This window comes from Mobula birostris, chromosome 26 (genome assembly GCF_030028105.1).
Source record: "Mobula birostris isolate sMobBir1 chromosome 26, sMobBir1.hap1, whole genome shotgun sequence".
Classification (NCBI taxonomy): Eukaryota; Metazoa; Chordata; class Chondrichthyes; order Myliobatiformes; family Myliobatidae; genus Mobula; species Mobula birostris.
Window position 1 is genome coordinate 8,321,976 of NC_092395.1, and position 19,289 is coordinate 8,341,264.

Consider the following 19,289-nt stretch of genomic DNA (forward strand, 5'->3'; position numbering starts at 1 on the left):
ATGCCTATGTATATACAGAAATTTTGAGAAATTAATTCTCCCCAGGGCAGGAATTTCTTTAATGCACAAAATATAAAAAGACACAGCATTTTATATTTTCTTTAAAAGCTATTAATGAAAGAATCTTATAAGCTTGTAATAATGAAAGGCAAATTGAGCAGCCTAATGCAATTAAAGTAATTTTAACCGATGTTTTATTTTACTTCCCCACTTTATGGTCTTAATGCTACAACTATGCATCTATTTATCAACTCTGCAGTAACCAATCCTCAACTCAAGAGATGCAGACTACTCAACAGTCAGAATACAATTTGTTAATCTTTTAAAGTGAATAAAGGTAGTATAAATCTCAAGAATACTTGCATTTAGAGAACATCATTCAGGACCTTGGGGTACCCTGAAACACTTTAAACAAGTAGCAGTTTTGAAGTTTAGAAACTGTTGCATCAAGTCCACCAACAATAATGCAAAGGTGACCAGATGATACAAATAAACATGAACATCACTAAGCTACCTAACTCACGAGGTCATCTTCAAAACAGCCAACTAATCTATATTCCCTTTCCAAACACCAGTTAACACAATGAAACCCAATGAGATTTCTAGGTGAAACTTTGATGGGAGTGTGATTTATTAGCCAGGTGAGCAGGATCATTTCCAATCATAACTGAAGTTTTATTTGCTGTAGAGAAACAGAATCGTAGAAGTGTTAACATTCGAAACTGATCAGCATGAGAACCTTTGAGATATTTGTTTCAGTCCGTGAGAAAAGGCAAGGCTTTGGTTTAATACTTCATACAAAAGACAATACTCCTGACAGCTCAACACACTCATAGCTACAGAGTGCCGACATGTATATTTATGCTCAAGTCCCCAGAATCAGTTACACACACCTAGGTTAAGAATAAACAATTTTGGCTCCAAAATATCATATTGCTGATAAAAGAACAAGGGTTATACAGACCATGACCTTTAAAGAATCTGTGTTGATAAGAGCAAATTAAATATCTGCATGCAAATATCAGGGGTAAAACAATCCATAAATACAACATTGCAGCAAAAGTATCAAATTACAATCATTAGGACATTTTGCCTCTTGGTTAACACACAGAAAATGCTAGAGAATCAGGCAGCATTCTCTGGAAAGGTAAACAGACAACATTTCAGGCTGAGACACTTCATCAGGATTAACTCTTGGTTGGTGGTTCCTTGGGACCAAGATAGATCCCTTGGGATGCAGTGGATTCAGCCCAGTCCATCACAGCTAAGCCCCTTTCCACCATTGAGCACAGGCACAAGGAGTACTGTCAAAGGACCCCCACCATCTGGGCCATGCTCACTTCTTGCTGCTGCCATCATGGAGGTGGTACAGGAGCCTCAGCTCCCACAGCACTGGGTTGACGAACAGATATTACCCCCTCAACCATCAGGCTCTTAAACAAGAGTGGATAACTTTACTCACCTCAACACTTCCATAACCTAGACTCACTTTCAAGGACTACACAACTCACATTCTCAACATTACTTATTTATTGTTACCTTGTTTTTTTTTGTATTTGCATATTGGCTTTTTGTCTGTCCTTGCTTGTGTGCAGTATTCATTGATTCTATGTTTCTTTGTATTTAATGTGAATGCCCACAAGAAAATGAATCTCAGGGTTGTATATGGTGACATATACAGCACTGTGCAAAAGCCGTAACATATATACAGGTATAGCTAGGGTGCCTAAGACGTTTACACAGTACTGTATATTGTGTCTTTCCAGTTACCAATTACAGTAACACTTAATACTACTGAGCCAATACAAAGCTAAGTACTCTTATTGCTGTTTCCCAACCACCTTCCTACTTTAACCAATATACAGTACTGTGCAAAAGTCTTAAATGCTCTAGCGATATATGCCTAAGACTTTTGCACAGTAATGTATGTACTTAGATAATAAATTTACTTTGAACTTTGATGTGTTTCCATTCTAGCTTGTTGATTCAATATAGGAACCTAGGATTTTTTTTTAGAAAGTTGGAGCAGGAGGTTACTGACAGGTGGGGAGGGTGGGCAGTCTATGAGATGGTACACTCTTTTCCATTGCTTACACAGAGCTTCTATGTACCTAACGCATGGCCTCTGGTTGGGAATACTGTCCAAATGCTCTTTCTGCAACAATAAGATTATGGACCAGAAGCACCTAGGAGTCAGTGGGAATGTTGGACTTCAAGGAAACTTTTGAGTACATCCTTGAATCCTACCTTCTCACTAAATGGTCATCTTTCCCCAGGATTGAGTTTGAAGCAGAATTCCATTTTAGGGAGTGTGATATCTAACATTCCAATGATATGGCCCGTCCAATATAACTGTCAAAGTAACTAGGGTTTCAATTGTGACGATGATGGCCTGGGAGAGACTACCAATGTTCAGCCACTAATTCTGCTGGGGAATTTAGAGGAACTTGCATGGATAATTTTGATTATATTTTTCCTGTAACTTGAGATGCCAGCTGATGAAGTCCATGATACATTAGTCTTCAATGGCATTAATGCAGACTGTTTTCTGGTTTGCAATAGAAAAGATCTATTCAAAATGCTGCTCAAACTTTAGAGTGATTACATTTAAATATAGATACAAACCATATTCTCACAGAAACAGCGTTATACATTTTATAAAACTGACCCTTTTCTCTTTGAATACACAGTTAATGGCACAGGGACTCCCCCAGTTACGGACAACCTGACTTACAGAAATCCATCTTTACACAAATTTTCCCATTTTTTTAAAGCATTACTCAAGATAGTTTTGAGAATAAGTGTTTTGCAGCATTCATTACTGACTGGATTATGTACATATTCCATAAGATTAATTATTGGTAGTGCTAGGATGAAAGAATTATAACAAGTATATAAAGAGAGATGTGTGTATAGCTATAAAAAACAGGTATTTCTGATATACAAAATAAATCTGCCTACAGACAGTGGTAAGGAACAGAACCCTCACATAACCCAAGGACTACCTGTATTTGTTACATCGTGGTTTCTTTTATAGGCATTTAGTTAAAATTAAATACTGAATATTTTGGAATTTAATAATCTTTTAAGAATTACTGGAATTTTGTTAATTCAGTCCAAGGATTAAGTTGACATTGAAAGTATTTTCCAATTTAGGGCATTTTCACATTATAAATACCAGCTAAATAATGTTTTAGTTGAGTCATTGTATTAAAAAGATATTTTGGTATGACAAACTGGAGGCTCTTCTGAACTCACATGCAGGACATGAGCAAGCCACGCCAGATAAAATTTAAATTTTGCAATTCAGATCTCATGAAAGAAGGGCAGAGAAACAACTCCAGAAAACCACCAATACCATGACTTGCCCCACTTTCTCAACCTACCTTTGCCCCCATCAACTTCATTTTGCCAACCAAATTCTTGTTGCCTTTATTTTATTTACAGTATATCCAAGTGCCAGTGGCTTGAAAAATGCTGCAAGGGGAAGGAATTCAAATTTCTGGGGCATTGGAACCAGTTCTGGAGGAGGTGGGACCGGTACAAACAGGTAAGTCTGCACCTGGGCTGGACTGGAACCAATGTCCAAAGGGGAGCATTTGCTACTGTTGTTCAGGAGGATTTAAACTAATGTGGCAGAGGGATGGGAACAAGTGCAGAGAGACAGAGGGGTGCAAAATGAGGGTAGAAGCAAAAAGTAGTAAGGTGAAAAGTAAAAGCAAATCCAGGGCAAAAATCAAAAAGGGCCACTTTTCAACATAATTGTATAAGGGCTAAGAGTGTTGTAAAAGCAAGCCTGAAGGCTTTGTGTATCAATGCAAGGAGCATTCGTAACAAGGTGGATGAATTGAAACTGCAGATAGTTATTAATGAATATGATATAGTTGGGATCACAGAGACATGGCTCCAGGGTGACCAAGGATGGGAGCTCAACATTCAGGGATATTCAATATTCATGAGGGATAGACAAGAAAGAAAAGGAGGTGGGGTAGTGTTGCTGGTTAGAGAGGAGATTAAAGTGATAGAAAGGAAGAACATTAGCCGGGAGGATGTGGAATCGATATGGGTAGAGCTGCATAGCACTAAGGGGCAGAAAACGCTGGTGGGAGTTGTGTACAGGCCACCTAACAGTAGTAGTGAGGTTGGGGATGGTATTAAACAGGAAATTAGAAATGCGTGCAATGAAGGAACAGCAGTTATAATTGGTGACTTCAATCTACATATAGATTGGGTGAACCAAATTGGTAAGGGTGCTGAGGAAGAGGATTTCTTGGAATGTATGCGGGATGGTTTTCTGAACCAACATGTCGAGGAACCAACTAGAGGGCAGGCCATTTTGGACTGGGTATTGAGCAATGAGGAAGGGTTAATTAGCAATCTTGTCATGCAAGGCCCCTTGGGTAAGAGTGACCATAACATGGTGGAATTCTTCATTAAGATGGAGAGTGACATAGTTAATTCAGAAACAAAGGTTCTGAACTTAAAGAAGGGTAACTTTGAAGGTATGAGACATGAATTAGCTAAGATAGACTGGCAAATGATACTTAAAGGGTTTACGGTGGATATGGAATGGCAAACATTCAAAGATCGCATGGATGAACTACAACAATTGTTCATCCCAGTTTGGCAAAAGAATAAACCAGGGAAGGTAGTGCACCCGTGGCTGACAAGGGAAATTAGGGGTGGTATCAATTCCAAAGAAGAAACATACAAATTAGCCAGAAAAAGCAGCACACCTGAGGACTGGGAGAAATTCAGAGTCCAGCAGAGGAGGACAAAGGGCTTAATTAGGAAAGGGGAAAAAAAGATTATGAGAGAAAACTCGCAGGGAACATAAAAACTGACTTTAAAAGCTTTTATAGATATATGAAAAGAAAAAGATTGGTTAAGACAAATATAGGTCCCTTACAGTCAGAAACGGGTGAATTGATCATGGGGAACAAGGACATGGCAGACCAATTGAATAACTACTTTGGTTCTGTCTTCACTAAGGAGGACATAAATAATCTTCCGGAAATAGTAGGGGACCGAGGGTCTAGTGAGATGGGGAGAACTGAGGGAAATACATGTTAGTAGGGAAGTGGTGTTAGGTAAATTGAAGGGATTAAAGGCAGATAAATCCCCAGGGCCAGAAGGTCTACATCCCAGAGTGCTTAAGGAAGTAGCCCAAGAAATAGTGGATGCATTAGTGATAATTTTTCAAAACTCTTTAGATTCTGGATTAGTTCGAGGATTGGAGGGCGGCTAATGTAACCCCACTTTTTAAAAAAGGAGGGAGAGAGAAACCAGGGAATTATAGACCGGTTAGCCTGACATCGGTGGTGGGGAAAATGCTAGAGTCAGTTATCAAAGATGTGATAACAGCACATTTGGAAAGCGGTGAAATCATCAGACAAAGTCAGCATGTACTTGTGAAAGGAAAATCATGTCTGACGAATCTCACAGAATTTTTTGAGGATGTAACTAGTAGAGTGGATAGGGAAGAACCAGTGGATGTGGAATATTTGGATTTTCAAAAGGCTTTTGACAAGGTCCCACACAGGAGATTAGCGTGCAAACTTAAAGCACACGGTATTGGGGGTATGGTATTGATGTGGCTAGAGAATTGGTTGGCAGACAGGAAAAGTGGGAATAAACAGGACCTTTTCAGAATGGCAGGCAGTGACCAGTGGGGTACCGCAAGGCTCAGTGCTGGGACCTCAGTTGTTTACAATATATATTAATGACTTAGACAAGGGAATTAAATGCAGCATCTCCAAGTTTGTGGATAACACGAAGCTGGGCGGCAGTGTTAGCTGTGAGGAGGATGCTAAGGGGATGCAGGGTGACTTGGATAGGTTAAGTGAGTGGACAAATTCATGGCAGATGCAATTTAATGTGGATAAATGTGAGGTTATCCATTTTGGTGGCAAGAACAGGAAAACAGATTATCTGAATGGTGGCCGATTAGGAAAAGGGGAGGTGCAACGAAACCTGGGTGTCATTGTACACCACACATTGAAAGTGGGCATGCAGGTACAGCAGGTGGTGAAAAAGGCGAATGGTATGCTGGCATTCATAGCAAGAGGATTCAAGCACAGAAGCAGGGAGGTTTTACTGCAGTTGTACAAGGCCTTGGTGAGACCACACCTGGAGTATTGTGTGCAGTTTTGGTCCCCTAATCCGAGGAAAGACATTCTTGCCATAGAGGGAGTACAAAGAAGGTTCACCAGATTGATTCCTGGGATGGCAGGACTTTCATATGATGAAAGACTGGATCGACTAGGCTTATACTCGCTGGAATTTAGAAGATTGAGGGGGGATCTTATTGAAACGTATAAAATTCTAAAAGGATTGGACAGGCTAGATGCAGGAAGATTGTTCCTGATGTTGGGGAAGTCCAGAGCGAGGGGTCACAGTTTAAGGATAAGGGGGAAGCCTTTTAGGATCAAGATGAGGAAAAACTTCTTCACAGAGTGGTGAATCAGTGGAATTCTCTGCCACAAGAAACAGTTGAGGCCAGTTCATTAGCTATATTTAAGAGGGAGTTAGATATGGCCCTTGTGGCTAAAGGGATCAGGGGGTATGGAGAGAAGGCAGGTACAGGGTTCTGAGTTGGATGATCAGCCATGATCATACTGAATGGCGGTGCAGGCTCAAAGGGCCAAATGGCCTACTCCTGCACCTATTTTCTCTGTTTCTCTGTCAGTGCTCATTTTCTAAAGGGTTTAAATCAATACCTCACTGCCCCCATGTCAGCACAAATCAATTCAATCAGTATTTCCTTTCTGCCTCCATAATCTTACTCAGTTAATAAAAAACAATAAACCTGCTCACCCAAGTAGTGTTAAGTCCAACAAATGAAAAATATTGTAGAACAAGAGTTAAGCAATCAAAAAAACAGCCTATATATAAGGAAGGATGATAAAAACTAAGGTGTCTAAATGGGTCGATATATAAACAAGAAATGTATGCTAACAAGATAAATTCTGCAGATGCTGGAAATCCAAGCAACACACAAAATGCAAGGGGAACTCAGCAGGACAGGCAGCATCTACAGAAAAGAGTATAGTCGATGCTTCGGGCCAAGACCCTTCTCACTAAATGTACGCTTAAATCCCCAAAATTAAAAGATATGTAATACTGAACTAACTCGGTGAACTCAGTGTATTAAAAAAGACGGCACACAGAGTGCAATTAGTTCGGACTGCAGAAATAGCCTATTGACAAATTAAAGATTGCACCTGGCCAAGAGGGAATTTCAAGATAAATTCCGAATAAGCAAGTGTCCTTGCAACAGTTTTATGTTTTAATAAAACTGGTATTAAGTTAGATGAAAATGTTGTTTCTAATTAAGACAAAAACTAAACAGAGCAGTTAGACCAAATGATCCTCACCCAAGGTCCTCTGGCAACATATGATTTGGAAGCAATGCAAACATATTTTCCCAAAAGCTCACTGCACTGAGATGGTTCCTACACACCTGGAAGATAACCCAGATGTTTGAACTTACTAGTACAGATGCAAAGCATTATTGATTAGATAAAGACATTAGGGACACCCAAAATGATTTTACTATCATTTTCACTTTTGAGGAAAAATAAACTTGTGTATGACAGAACTTGCTAAGTATTAGGTACACTAAAACAACTGATAGCAAATAGAGCTAGAATAAAGTTTGACAAAGCTGGAAAGCACATTAGGATACACTTGAACCATCTTGGAAAAACCTTTCAACAATGGTATTCAGCAAGGATTGATGTTGGGCAGATTGACCTTCATAAATAATCTGTAGGTGGGGGCTGTGGGCGGGCAGGGAGGGGAGAAAGAGAATGGCAAAGTGTAACACTGAGCTCATCATTGGCCTGGACAAAAGCAGTGTTAAGCATCTGGGCTAGGCTTGACATTAACCGTATGAGATAGACGATCATGGTCTCACGGCCATGATTGTTCTTCGCAAATTTTTCTACAGAAGTGCTTTGCCATTGCCTTCTTCTGGGCAGTGTCTTTACAAGACAGATGACCCCATCCATTAATTATCAATACTCTTCCAAGATTGTCTGCCTGAGGTCAGTGATCACATAACCAGGACTTGTGATATGCACTAGCTGCTCCCATAGCTTCACGTGATCCTCATCGGGGTGGGGGCAGGGCTAAGCAGATACTACACCTTGCCCAAGGGTGACCTGTAAGCTGGCAGAGGGAAGAAGCACCTTACACCTCCTTTGGTAGAGTCATATCTCCAACATGCCACCCACGCCACCCAACATTCATACACTCCTCAAAATAAGAGGTGGAGAAAGACACCTAAATATTATGGTACAAATATCTCAAAAGCAATATCAAAAAACATTGAGATAGAGTTCAAGTACATTTGTGGGAAAAAGGCAAGGCATAATTTCCTATTGAAGAGCTGGTTAGTCTATAAAATAGTTTTGCTTTTGGTTTCAGAAAAAAAATGCAGAATAGGGCAATAAACTAACTTGCAGTAAAAGCACCTCGGCAATAAAAGTGGACCAAGGGAGTTGGAGCTTACACTTAAGACAAGCATGGACTCTGGCCTCATCAAATCAGATAATTCTTTTTTTGGAAATGGGCTATGTTCGGTCGTCCATCTTGTACCGTTTCATATGACATGGACAAACATGGTCTTTCCATGACCATGATTGTTCTTGGTAAGTTTTTCCTCCAGAAGTGGTTTGCCATTGCCTTCTCCTGGGCAGGGTTGATAGCATGTTTGAATTAAATAAATCAATCAAGGCCAGGCTTCTCAATTATAAACTGCATAAATCAGATTAAGGTTAAAAGATAGGTGGTGTTTTCCTCCACAAGAGAACAATGGATTTCTTGAACATGTTGCTGTCTCATACTGTGCGCATCAATTCAATGAATTCCTTCAAAACCAAACTGAACCTGCTTCTGATCATCTCAATTCCCCGTGCCCCCCACCACCTTGTTATTCTGACTTCTTCCCCCTTCTTTCAATTCCTGATAAAGTGTCAGCTCTTTATTCCTCTCCATAGAAGTTGCCTGACCTGCTTAGTTTCTCCAGTAGTCACAAATCAACTCCAAAACAACTTCTGTATCTCAAGAAATTCAGATCCAGACCAGGATCTTGAATTAGGTTCCATCATCTTTCTAGGTTGGATAGGATTTTTGCTCTTTTTTGTTTATTCCCGACCACAGTATGGTATCAAGGAGAGTGAGCTGTGTTTATTTTGTGACGCACTATTTATCAGTATTATGGGAGACCAGCTGGCTGAACTAGAGAGCCTTCAGCTGTACATTATTAAGTCTTGCCCTGACTGACAATTTCCATTTAATAGCACCAGTACTCATTATTCCTCATTTCTTTCATTTTCTTACCACCAGCCACTCTTCATGCTCTGAGGATCACTCTTACATCCCTTCATTAATTTTCAGAAATACTGGTCATTTTTAATCATTTTGCAGCTACACTCCATTAACCCGTTATCTAATCTTCACATGCTAACATTCATTTTACCCATGTAAAAAATACTCTAGTATGACCTCCCTGTTCGATGAATATGACTCAAATTCTAAGAATTGCACTTGAGTAACAGAAGGCTACCCCCTGCACTAAATTGATCAACATTCTGTGCTATATCAATAACAACAAGTTATCAATTACTGTTTCTCCAGAAGTTCTAAAACCAGAGATGGAGAATATACCAGAAATGTAATTTCCAACCTATATTACAAGCATTTGACAAGTCAACAGCACCATGCTTATTTAATAGAAATTCCGCCAAAGCAAAAGAGGAATCTACTGTAATTACAAGGTTAAATCAGGCAGGCAACCTCATGGTGAAAATTCACTGGAAAATTCTTCAAATTTGAAGGATCAGTTCCACTGATAAATTTTGGATGTGCAGGAAAACTTACTTGGCGATATAAATGAAAAATATTACTTCACACTTGAATATTTAGGACGAGCATTTATATTCTTACTATATTTGACATTTTATGGCTGCAAGGTCAAAATTCTCATTTTACTGAACTCCTGATCTAAACAAATGATGGAGATGGGGAAGGAAAAAAAAGATGCAATCAGCCATACAAGTAACCAAGAAGAGGTATCACTGCGTTCAGGGTATCAGATGGGGTAGCCAGAAATGCAATATTACATCAGAAATATCAGTATTTTAAAACATCAAGGATAACCAGGCAAATCAAATGTCACAATATGCAAAAAGAAAACTCATTTGGGCACTTCACATTTTAAAACTGAAGAATGGAGAACATATTAATGACAACCAATTGTGACAACCTACAAACCAAATAAACCAGCCATTGTAAACAAAAATCAATTTAAAAGTAAGCAGTATAAATTCCATTCAATGTTTGAAGGCAAAATCCAAATTATATAATTTAGACCATTACCAAGTGGAAATACCAAGTTTTCCAGGATTGCAATGCCTTATTGTCAACTGAGTAAAGGTACAAGTTCTGTAATACAGACAATCTCCATCGGACATCAGTCCCAGACTTCAAGTTCAGGTTCAGTTTATTGCCATTCAACCATGCACGTGTATACCAGCAAATGAGAATATTCCCGAGACCAAGCTGCACAACACAGTACATATTATTCACACATGACAAAGAATATTACCACAAATAAATTAAAACACTAAGGTAAACACGAGGAAATCTGCAGATGCTGGAAATTCAAGCAACACACAAAGTTGCTGGTGAACGCAGCAGGCCAGGCAGCATCTCTAGGAAGAGGTACAGTCGATGTTTCAGGCCGAGACCCTTCGTCAGGACTAACTGAAAGAAGAGCTAGTAAGAGATTTGAAAGTGGGAGGGGGAGGGATGGAGCCAAGAGCTGGACAGTTGATTGGCAAAAGGGATACGAGAGGATCACGGGACAGGAGGCCTAGGGAGAAAGAAAAGGGGAAGGGGGGCAAAAGCACAGAGGATGAGCAAGGGGTATAGTGAGAGGGACAGAGGGAGAAAAAGGAGAGGGAAAAAGAATGCATGTATATAAATAAATAACAGATGGGGTACGAGGGGGAGGTGGGGCATTAGCGGAAGTTTGAGAAGTCAATGTTCATGCTATCAGGTTGGAGGCTACCCAGACAGAATATAAGGTGTTGTTCCTCCAACCTGAGTGCGGTTTCACCTTTACAGTAGAGGAGGCCGTGGATAGACATATCAGAATGGGAATGGGACATGAAATTAAAACGTGTGGCCACTGGGAGATCCTGCTTTCTCTGGGAGACAAAGCGTAGGTGTTCAGTGAAACGATCTCCCAGTCTGCATCGGGTCTCGCTAATATATAGAAGGCCACTTCGGGAGCACCAGACGCAGTGTATCACCCCAGCCGACTCACAGGTGAAGTGTCACCTCACCTGGAAGAACTGTCTGGGGCCCTGAATGGTGGTGAGGGAGGAAGTGTAAGGGCATGGGCAGCACTTGTTCCGCTTACAAGGATAAGTGCCAGGAGGGAGATCAGTGGGGAGGGATGGGGGGGGGGAACGAATGGACAAGGGAGTCGCGTAGGGAGCGATCCCTGTGGAAAGCAGGGGGGGGGGGGGAGGGAAAGATGTGCTTAGTGGCAGGATCCCGTTGGAGGTGGCAGAAGTTACAGAGAATAATATGTTGGACCCGGAGGCTGGTGGGGTGGTAGGTGAGGACAAGGTGAACCCTATCCCTAGTGGGGTGGCAGGAGGATGGAGTGAGAGTATATGTGCGTGAAATGGGGGAGATGCATTTGAGAGCAGAGTTGATGGTGGAGGAAGGGAAGCTCCTTTCTTTAAAAAAGGAAGACATCTCCCTCATCCTGGAATGAAAAGCCTCATCCTGAGAGCAGATGTGGCGGAAACAGAGGAATGGCGAGAAGGGGGTGGCACTTTTGCAAGAGACAGGGTGAGAAGAGGAATAGTCCAGATAGCTGTGAGAGTCAGTAGACATCAGTGGATAAGCTGCCTCCAGAGATAGAGACAGAAAGATCTAGAAAGGGGAGGGAGGTGTCCGAAATGGACCAGGTAAACTTAAGGGCAGGGTGAAAGTTGGAGGCAAAGCTAATGAAGTCAACGAGCTCAGCATGCAGCGCCAATGCAGTCATCGTTGCAGCGAAGGAAAAGTAGGGGACAGATACCAGAATAGGTTTGGAACATAGACTGTGGTGCTTTACATGTGATGAAACCTGAGTAATGGCAGGGAGTTCAATAGTTTTACGGCCTGGGGAGAGAAGTGCAGTCCTTGTCCTAATGCTACAGTACCTCCTGCCTGGTAGTAGGGGTCCATACACTTATGGGAAAAAAAAGGTGAAATTAACTATTGTTTCATTGTTACTTAATTGCATTCTTCAAACTACTATTGGGATTAGTAGCAGTTCTCATTTGTCAACTAAGTTATCAAAATTTACTGTCTAGAGCAGGGGTCCCCAACCTTTTTTTGCACCACAGACCGGTTTAAAATTGACAATATTCTTGCCAATTTTGTTTCTAAAAGGGTTTATCTAACGAATTTAATATTAAACACAGCGCATATTTTCCTCGCATGAATATAGTGAAAAGTCAATTATAGGTCAATAGCATCATAACATTTTAAATAACGTCTGGATATTAAACACACAGCACATATTTTCCTCGTATGAACATATAAAATCATTGCAACACACCAATATCGCTGAATCAGTGGGAGGCCTGGGCTTGTTTCCCTGAACAGAGACAGAAACAGGTGAATTGATGGAAGCAGTTGAGGCCAGTACATTGGCTATATTTAAGAGGGAGTTAGATATGGCCCTTGTGGCTACGGGGATCAGGGGGTATGGAGGGAAGGCTGGGGCGGGGTTCTGAGTTGGATGATCAGCCATGATCATAATAAATGGCGGTGCAGGCTCAAAGGGCCGAATGGCCTACTCCTGCACCTATTTTCTATGTTTCTATGAAACAAGATGGTCCCATCAAGGGGTGATGGGAGACAGCGATACTCGAAGGGGGTTCCTTATGTCCAGTCTATTCTGCAATTTAGTTTCTGTTGCATTCATTGCAGGAAACCCCGCTTCGCAGAGGTATGATGTTGGAAATGGAAGCGATGTTTTCAATGCTTTCGTGGCTGCCTCAGGATATTCAGCCTTGATTTTGATCCAGAATGTCGGCAGAGATGTTGTGTCAAACATGCTTTTCAGCCCGCCATCATTTGCAAGCTCAAGGAGTTGATCTTCTTCCTGCGCTGACATGGATGATTCACTGGGGACATTCACAAATGGGTCGCAGACCCATTCCTTTGCACGTCTTGTGTCATTTGTGGTTGGGCAGTAACACTCGAATTCTGTCGACAGTGAAGATAGGTGATCGCGCACCAGCTGTGAGAAGGACAGTGCAGCCTCAGTCTCTCGCAAAATCCCAGCTAATATTGGGAACGTGTCAAATATGCCCCTGTCCACTCGCCATCCCCACAGTTCCAGTTTGGCTTTGAAAGCAGACATTTCATCTACCAACTTGAAGACAGTTATCATTCTCCCCTGAAGTCTCTGCGTTATCATCATTAGGCCTTTTATGTCCCCTACCACCTCTTCCAAAGAAATTCTCAAGCCACGTTTGTTTTTTGTACTCATCGAGTAGTTGTAGTTTAATGACTGACTGATGACCTCGCATGCATAATGACCTTGCGTGTGTTCAAGCTCAACAGTGGGCGTGACAGGGAATGAGGAAAGGTGCAGCTGACTCATATCGTTTCATATCGCCAAATCATATTGTTTCCTTGCGGCCCGATAGCACATGCTTTGCGGCCCGGTGGTTGGGGACTACTGGTCTAGGGTCCTACATCAAGTTAGCCTAATTATGAAAGTAACAAAATATCAAATAGCAGCACATGTATCAATAATGTCTTCAAGAGGAGGAAAAAAAGTTCAAATATGTCCATAAGGCATCCTTGCTTTAAATTGTCTCCAAACAAGCACGTCCTAGCAAAACCTTGCTTCCATCTATAAAGCTCTCTCCCACTCTGCACCCCTACTCCTTTTACAAAATGATCAAAACATGCATCTTAAATCAAACCTTCTGTCATCTGCACCAATTTCTCAGGATCATAACAGCATGTTTGGACACTATAAATACATGTATTAAAGTAAAAGTTTATTTTTGTCCAGTTCCATGCAAATGCACGTTGATATGAATAATTCTCCAGAACCTATTTGGGAATATCAAAATATTCTCCACTTTCCCAAGGATGACATTAAGCATTAGATAAATATAGTTTCTTTAATGCAATGCAATATAATCCCCAACCAAAACTAAATTTCCATTGGTAACCTCAGAGATCTCACTTTTTGCTTGTGGCCATATTTAAAGTGTGCTTGTGACCATACTTACATGTCTACAAGGACTTGTAAGTGGAATACATGTTTAATAAAATATTTGACTATTTCAGAAAACAAAATGCAATATTCTGAAGATGTAATACACATGCAGTTTTCGCTCAAAAATTTAGAGATAAAATTTACAAAACTGGAACATGAAGGTTACATTGCTTTTGTACAACTTCCAGCTCCAATTTTAATGAAGCTTCACAAGAGGATCATTACTTCAAAGTTCAAGATGTACTACTTGAGTCATAAGCAAAAAATCTAATTAACTCCTGCTGAAAACCTGCCAAGTGTTAAACTCCCTTCCACATTTTTTCAAAAAACATAAAATACCCTGGAATAAACTGGATAAGTAACAGCCAATAAGACAACATTAAAGATATAAATACAACGCCCAAAACAACCTTAAATAGTTTGCATCTTCCCACAAGGTGGTGGCTGATTTTTCACCTGTGCATCACTTTGCAATGATCCCTCAATTCCTTCCGTAATCAAAAACCCTGCACCTGAGCCCCAGACGTGCTCTTGTATAAAGAATTCCAATGATTCACTGCTTTCTGAAGGAATTTTTCTTCACCTTTGTCTTGAAAAGCTAACCTCTTATTTTGAAACCATGACTCCCCAAAGTTCAAGACAACCCAAGCAGGGCAATTATCCTTACATCAATCCTAATAAAATCCATAATAATTTTTAAAAATGGATCACATTACTTTTCCTTTTACCAAGTTCTACAGAACTCCACATTTCCTTATAACGCTTTGAACTGATTTGACTTTATTTCTTACATCCTTCACATACATGAGTAAAAATCTTATCGTTACATCTCCGTCTAAATGTGCAATCATAGTAATTTATAATAATTTATAATAAATAGAACAGTCAATGTAACATAGAAATACACTCAAATCAGCATGAGTTAATTAGTCTAATGTCCTGGTGGAAGAAACTGTCCCGGAGCCTGTTGATCCTGGTTTTTATGCTACAGTACCATTATCTACATCAGATCACAAAGCAATTGACTTTGCCCATCAAGTTAACCTGCAATCTATTCTCCCTAGTTTCACAAATCCCTCCTCCCAAATTCTACCACTTTCACAGAACATAGAACGTACTTGGGGCAACAGTGACCAACTAATCTACCAACTCAATGTCTTTGGGATGCAAGAAAAAAAATAGAACTGGGGAGGAAACTCACGTGATCACAGAGAGAACATGCAAACTCCACACAGCGAGCAACAAAGATCAGCATAGAACCCAGTTCACTGGAGCCATGAATTGGAGGAGTTCTACTAACTGCCATTGCATGCAGAGCCAGTTCAATCTTCCTTATAGAACAACTCTACCCTTCAATAAGACGATCTAGGAGCAGAATTAGGCCAGTCCGTGAATCCCATCTGCCACTCAGTCATGAGTGATTTACCTTCCTTCTCAACCCCTTCTCCCGCCTGCTCCCTGTAACCTATTATGCCCTTATGAACCTCTGCTTTAAATGACTTGCCCTCCACAACTGTCTGCGGCAATAAATCCCACAGATTCATCACCCTCTGACTAAAGAAATTCCTCATGTCTGTTCTAAATGGAATGTCCTTTAAGTATATTCTACCCCAAATAATTAGTAATCTGGTAAAAACTTTGTTGTACTTGCTGTATTTCAATCATATCCTCCTTTAAGTAAGGAGACCAGAGGTACACAACATTACAGATGCTATCTCACCAGAGCCCCATTTGTTCTAAAACCTTAAACATTACTAATCAGATGATGTTAATTCACTCTAATATCCTATACTTTGACTTCACTGTTTTCAAATTGTATTTCTTCTATTGGTAATGTGAATATACAGTATACACATTTTGTAAATCGCATACAAAAACAAATATGCTCACATATGCTCTAACTTATTGACAAATGTGACTCAATGACTCAAATTGTAACGGTGCGCAAGTCTCTAAGACTGTAGCAAATTTCTACAGAGAAAAGCATCACCATCTGGTATGGAAGGGCCACTACACAGGATCAAAAGAACCTGCAGAAAGTTACACTGTGTATGCAACTTTATCATGGGCATCTTCACCTCTATCTTCATGCTCCACAGGGGCAGTTCCATAAGCCAATGCTTCAAAAAGGCAGTATCCATGGATCCCCATCACCCAGGGCATGCCCTCTTCACACTGCTACTGTAGGTTTTCATAAATAAAACTACAGAGGTGTTTTAAGTTTAAGGGAAACTGTATTGTCAACGACACACAGAACAAAGCATGGTTTTAAAAAAACTTCACATCTTCACATTGGATCAGCCTCTTAAAGTCAACCCCAACTCAATGTAGGTGGTTATGAATGTTTCCACCCCTCACATCACCTTACACAACCATCAAAGAGGGAGTGCAGGAGCCTGAAGATGTATATTCAACATTTTAGGCACAGATTCTTCCCCTCTGCCATCAGATTTCTGAACGGACAATGAATTCATGTACACTAAATATTTTTTGTTCCCAGTTTGCACTATTTATTTAATTTGTAGTTTTTTTTTTAAAAGTGTTCCACTGTACTGCCAAAAAAAAACAAGTTTCATGACCTAGTGATATGTCAGTGATAATAACCCGATTCTGAAAAAGCACAAATATTACGTGGATTTTTTGGGGGAGTAAGACAACTTTTCAGCCCATGCAGGGGAAAACCCTCGTCTTTTCCCTTAAGCTGTCGAACATGGTATCATTTTGAGCCAACAGCTGTTTAACGCCGATCAGCCAAAACGAGTCTCCCCACCCACCGCTTGCGGGGACGTCAGCACGGAGCCGTCTACTATCAAACCATAACAACGCATGGTCATTATTACCATAGGCGCAAGCAGCTTCCACTCGCCGACTGGTGCAGTTTTATTGCCGAAAAAGAACGACAACTTCAACAGTATGCTGTGAAAGATACGATTCCAGGGGGGCAAGTGGCGGTGCTATCTAAACTTCATAGGAAACACACACACGTCCAGAAAACGTTGTCGCTCGTGAATTCCAGTCATTCCGAAGTCAAAACAGACAGCAAACACAGACAGTTTCCACACTAGCAATCTTCAGTCGTGATTAAGAGTTTAACGCAAAAATAGCACAGAATAATTGAAGCTAACAGACGGGAGAGGGGGAATAGAAAATCATGCACGTGGTGAACTGTTATAAACTGAAAGTAGAAATAACACTTCCTTAAACAGACCCAGTAGAGAGAGAAAAAAAAATGTTCACGCCGGGTTAATGCATAGAGTTGGGCCTCCCGGTCCGAAACAGGTCAGCAAAAACAAATCAGGCCAGGTCACGTTTACAGGGCGGGGAGACGAGAAAGGCTGGCAACAACGCCAGTGACTGCATCCATTCCCAACACAATGGAGGAACTGCCCGTCCTGTTTGAAATCCCCGCAATCACACCGCCTTCGGCAAACAGCCGCTTCCCTCGCCGGTGAGCGCACAAAAACACCCATTCTAAAAGTGGACTTTCAGCGGCACCGGCCCCCCCGCCAAAACGGAATTAAATTGTCCTCGGGGGGGGGGGGGAGGCTGAGACAAAGGGTCCGGGACACCGGCTCAGGATATCCAACTTCCCCCCACTCCTTCCCCTCAGACAACCACCACCGTCAGGAGCGCCGCCGCGCTCTTAACGACATTATAAGCGGGGAGAGCGGGGCTGTCGAAGCGGCTGGGCCCGGATCCGCGCTGCCTTCCCCTCCCCAGCACCCCCCTTTCCTCCTCCCCGCCCGAGAGCCCGCGAACAACCTCGGACCATTTTCGCCTTCCCTCCACTTACATAGACCGGCAAGGGCCAGGGATACACAGCAGCCTCCGCGCCCACTGGGCTTTTAAGACGCAGTTCGTGCTTCTCGCCCATTTTCTTCCCGGCACTATCATGCTACGTCTTGACGGATTGAAAAGGGGTTTTGGACAAAATCACACAAGCGGAGAAAAAATAAAAGAGAGGGGAAGGAGGAGGAGGTGGGGGTGGGGAACTGAGAGGCGAGATGGAAGAGCAAAGGGGGCGGAGAGAAGAGGGGAGGAAGGGGCGTTGGTTTCTTTTAATATATGAATGAGTCAAAATAAAAAGTTCAAATGTAATTTGTCATCCGCTCCCTTCCGTGACTCCCCGTCACCAGAGCCCAAGCATCGGCCATCTTGGGCCGGCATGAACTGAGCGACCGCCAGCGCGCTACTGCAGACCCGACCAACTCCGGGAATGGGGAAGTCCATCGCTCGGCACGGCGATTATTGCCAAGCCTGCCTTTCCCCCGCGTCGTGCTCGGCAAGAATTTTATTACACCGGACAGTAAAAATCAGCCTGCTTAATTCTAACCCCTAAAAGTCTTCTTCCCCTCCGGTAACAACGGGTTTAATGTTAATACGAGGAGACACCAGGGATTGCACCAAAATCGAGTTGCAGGGAGGCGCTCTGGCAGCCAATCACGGGGGTTGTATTCTAATTAGGCCGGGGATTGCTTTCGCGCACGTGATGCAGAAAGACCGGGGAGAAGTGAAGGGTGGGTTCCTGCGCTGGGTTGTGGAATGTCCTTGCCTTTCAGCCGTCTGCAGTTTTGCCCCAGCATAAATCTCATCGCCCACCCCACCCCCCCCAGGTTATAAACTATGCACAAGGCAGAATGGTTGCGAAGGGTAGTTCAGTCGGTGTATTAACTGCTGAGGTCAATTGGTGGCCGCACGCATCATCAAAGAGCCCCCAATATCTAGGGCATCCTCTCGGGCAGGAAGTACAGGAGCTTTCGGTCCCACGCCGCCAAATTCAAGAACAGTTATTACCCTGCCTTCAGCCCTCAAGCTTTCTGAATCTGCGTGGATAACTTCACTTACCTGAGTTCACAGCCTACACGCTCACTTTCAAGGACTCCACAATTCACGTTCTCTCTTTTAGTTCTTATCCCTACAATTTTGCGCATTGGTTATTTGTCAGTCTTTGTGTATAATTTTTAATAAATTCTACTGT

The 19,289-nt window shown here is 41.8% G+C and overlaps 1 protein-coding gene across 3 annotated transcripts in view; it reads right to left on the minus strand.

Annotated features, from left to right (window-relative positions):
- The window catches only part of dot1l (DOT1-like histone H3K79 methyltransferase), a 93,905-nt gene extending 75,258 nt beyond the window's left edge, over positions 1–18,647 (minus strand). The window contains exon 1 of one of the 3 annotated variants that reach the window (XM_072244549.1): positions 18,105–18,647. In XM_072244549.1, coding sequence (XP_072100650.1) covers positions 18,105–18,185 — 81 coding nt within the window. In that variant the 5' untranslated portion in view covers positions 18,186–18,647. The remainder of the gene's footprint in view (positions 1–18,104) is intronic. The other 2 variants (XM_072244548.1, XM_072244550.1) reach the window with 2 other exon arrangements.
- Between the last annotated feature and the right edge of the window lie 642 nt (positions 18,648–19,289).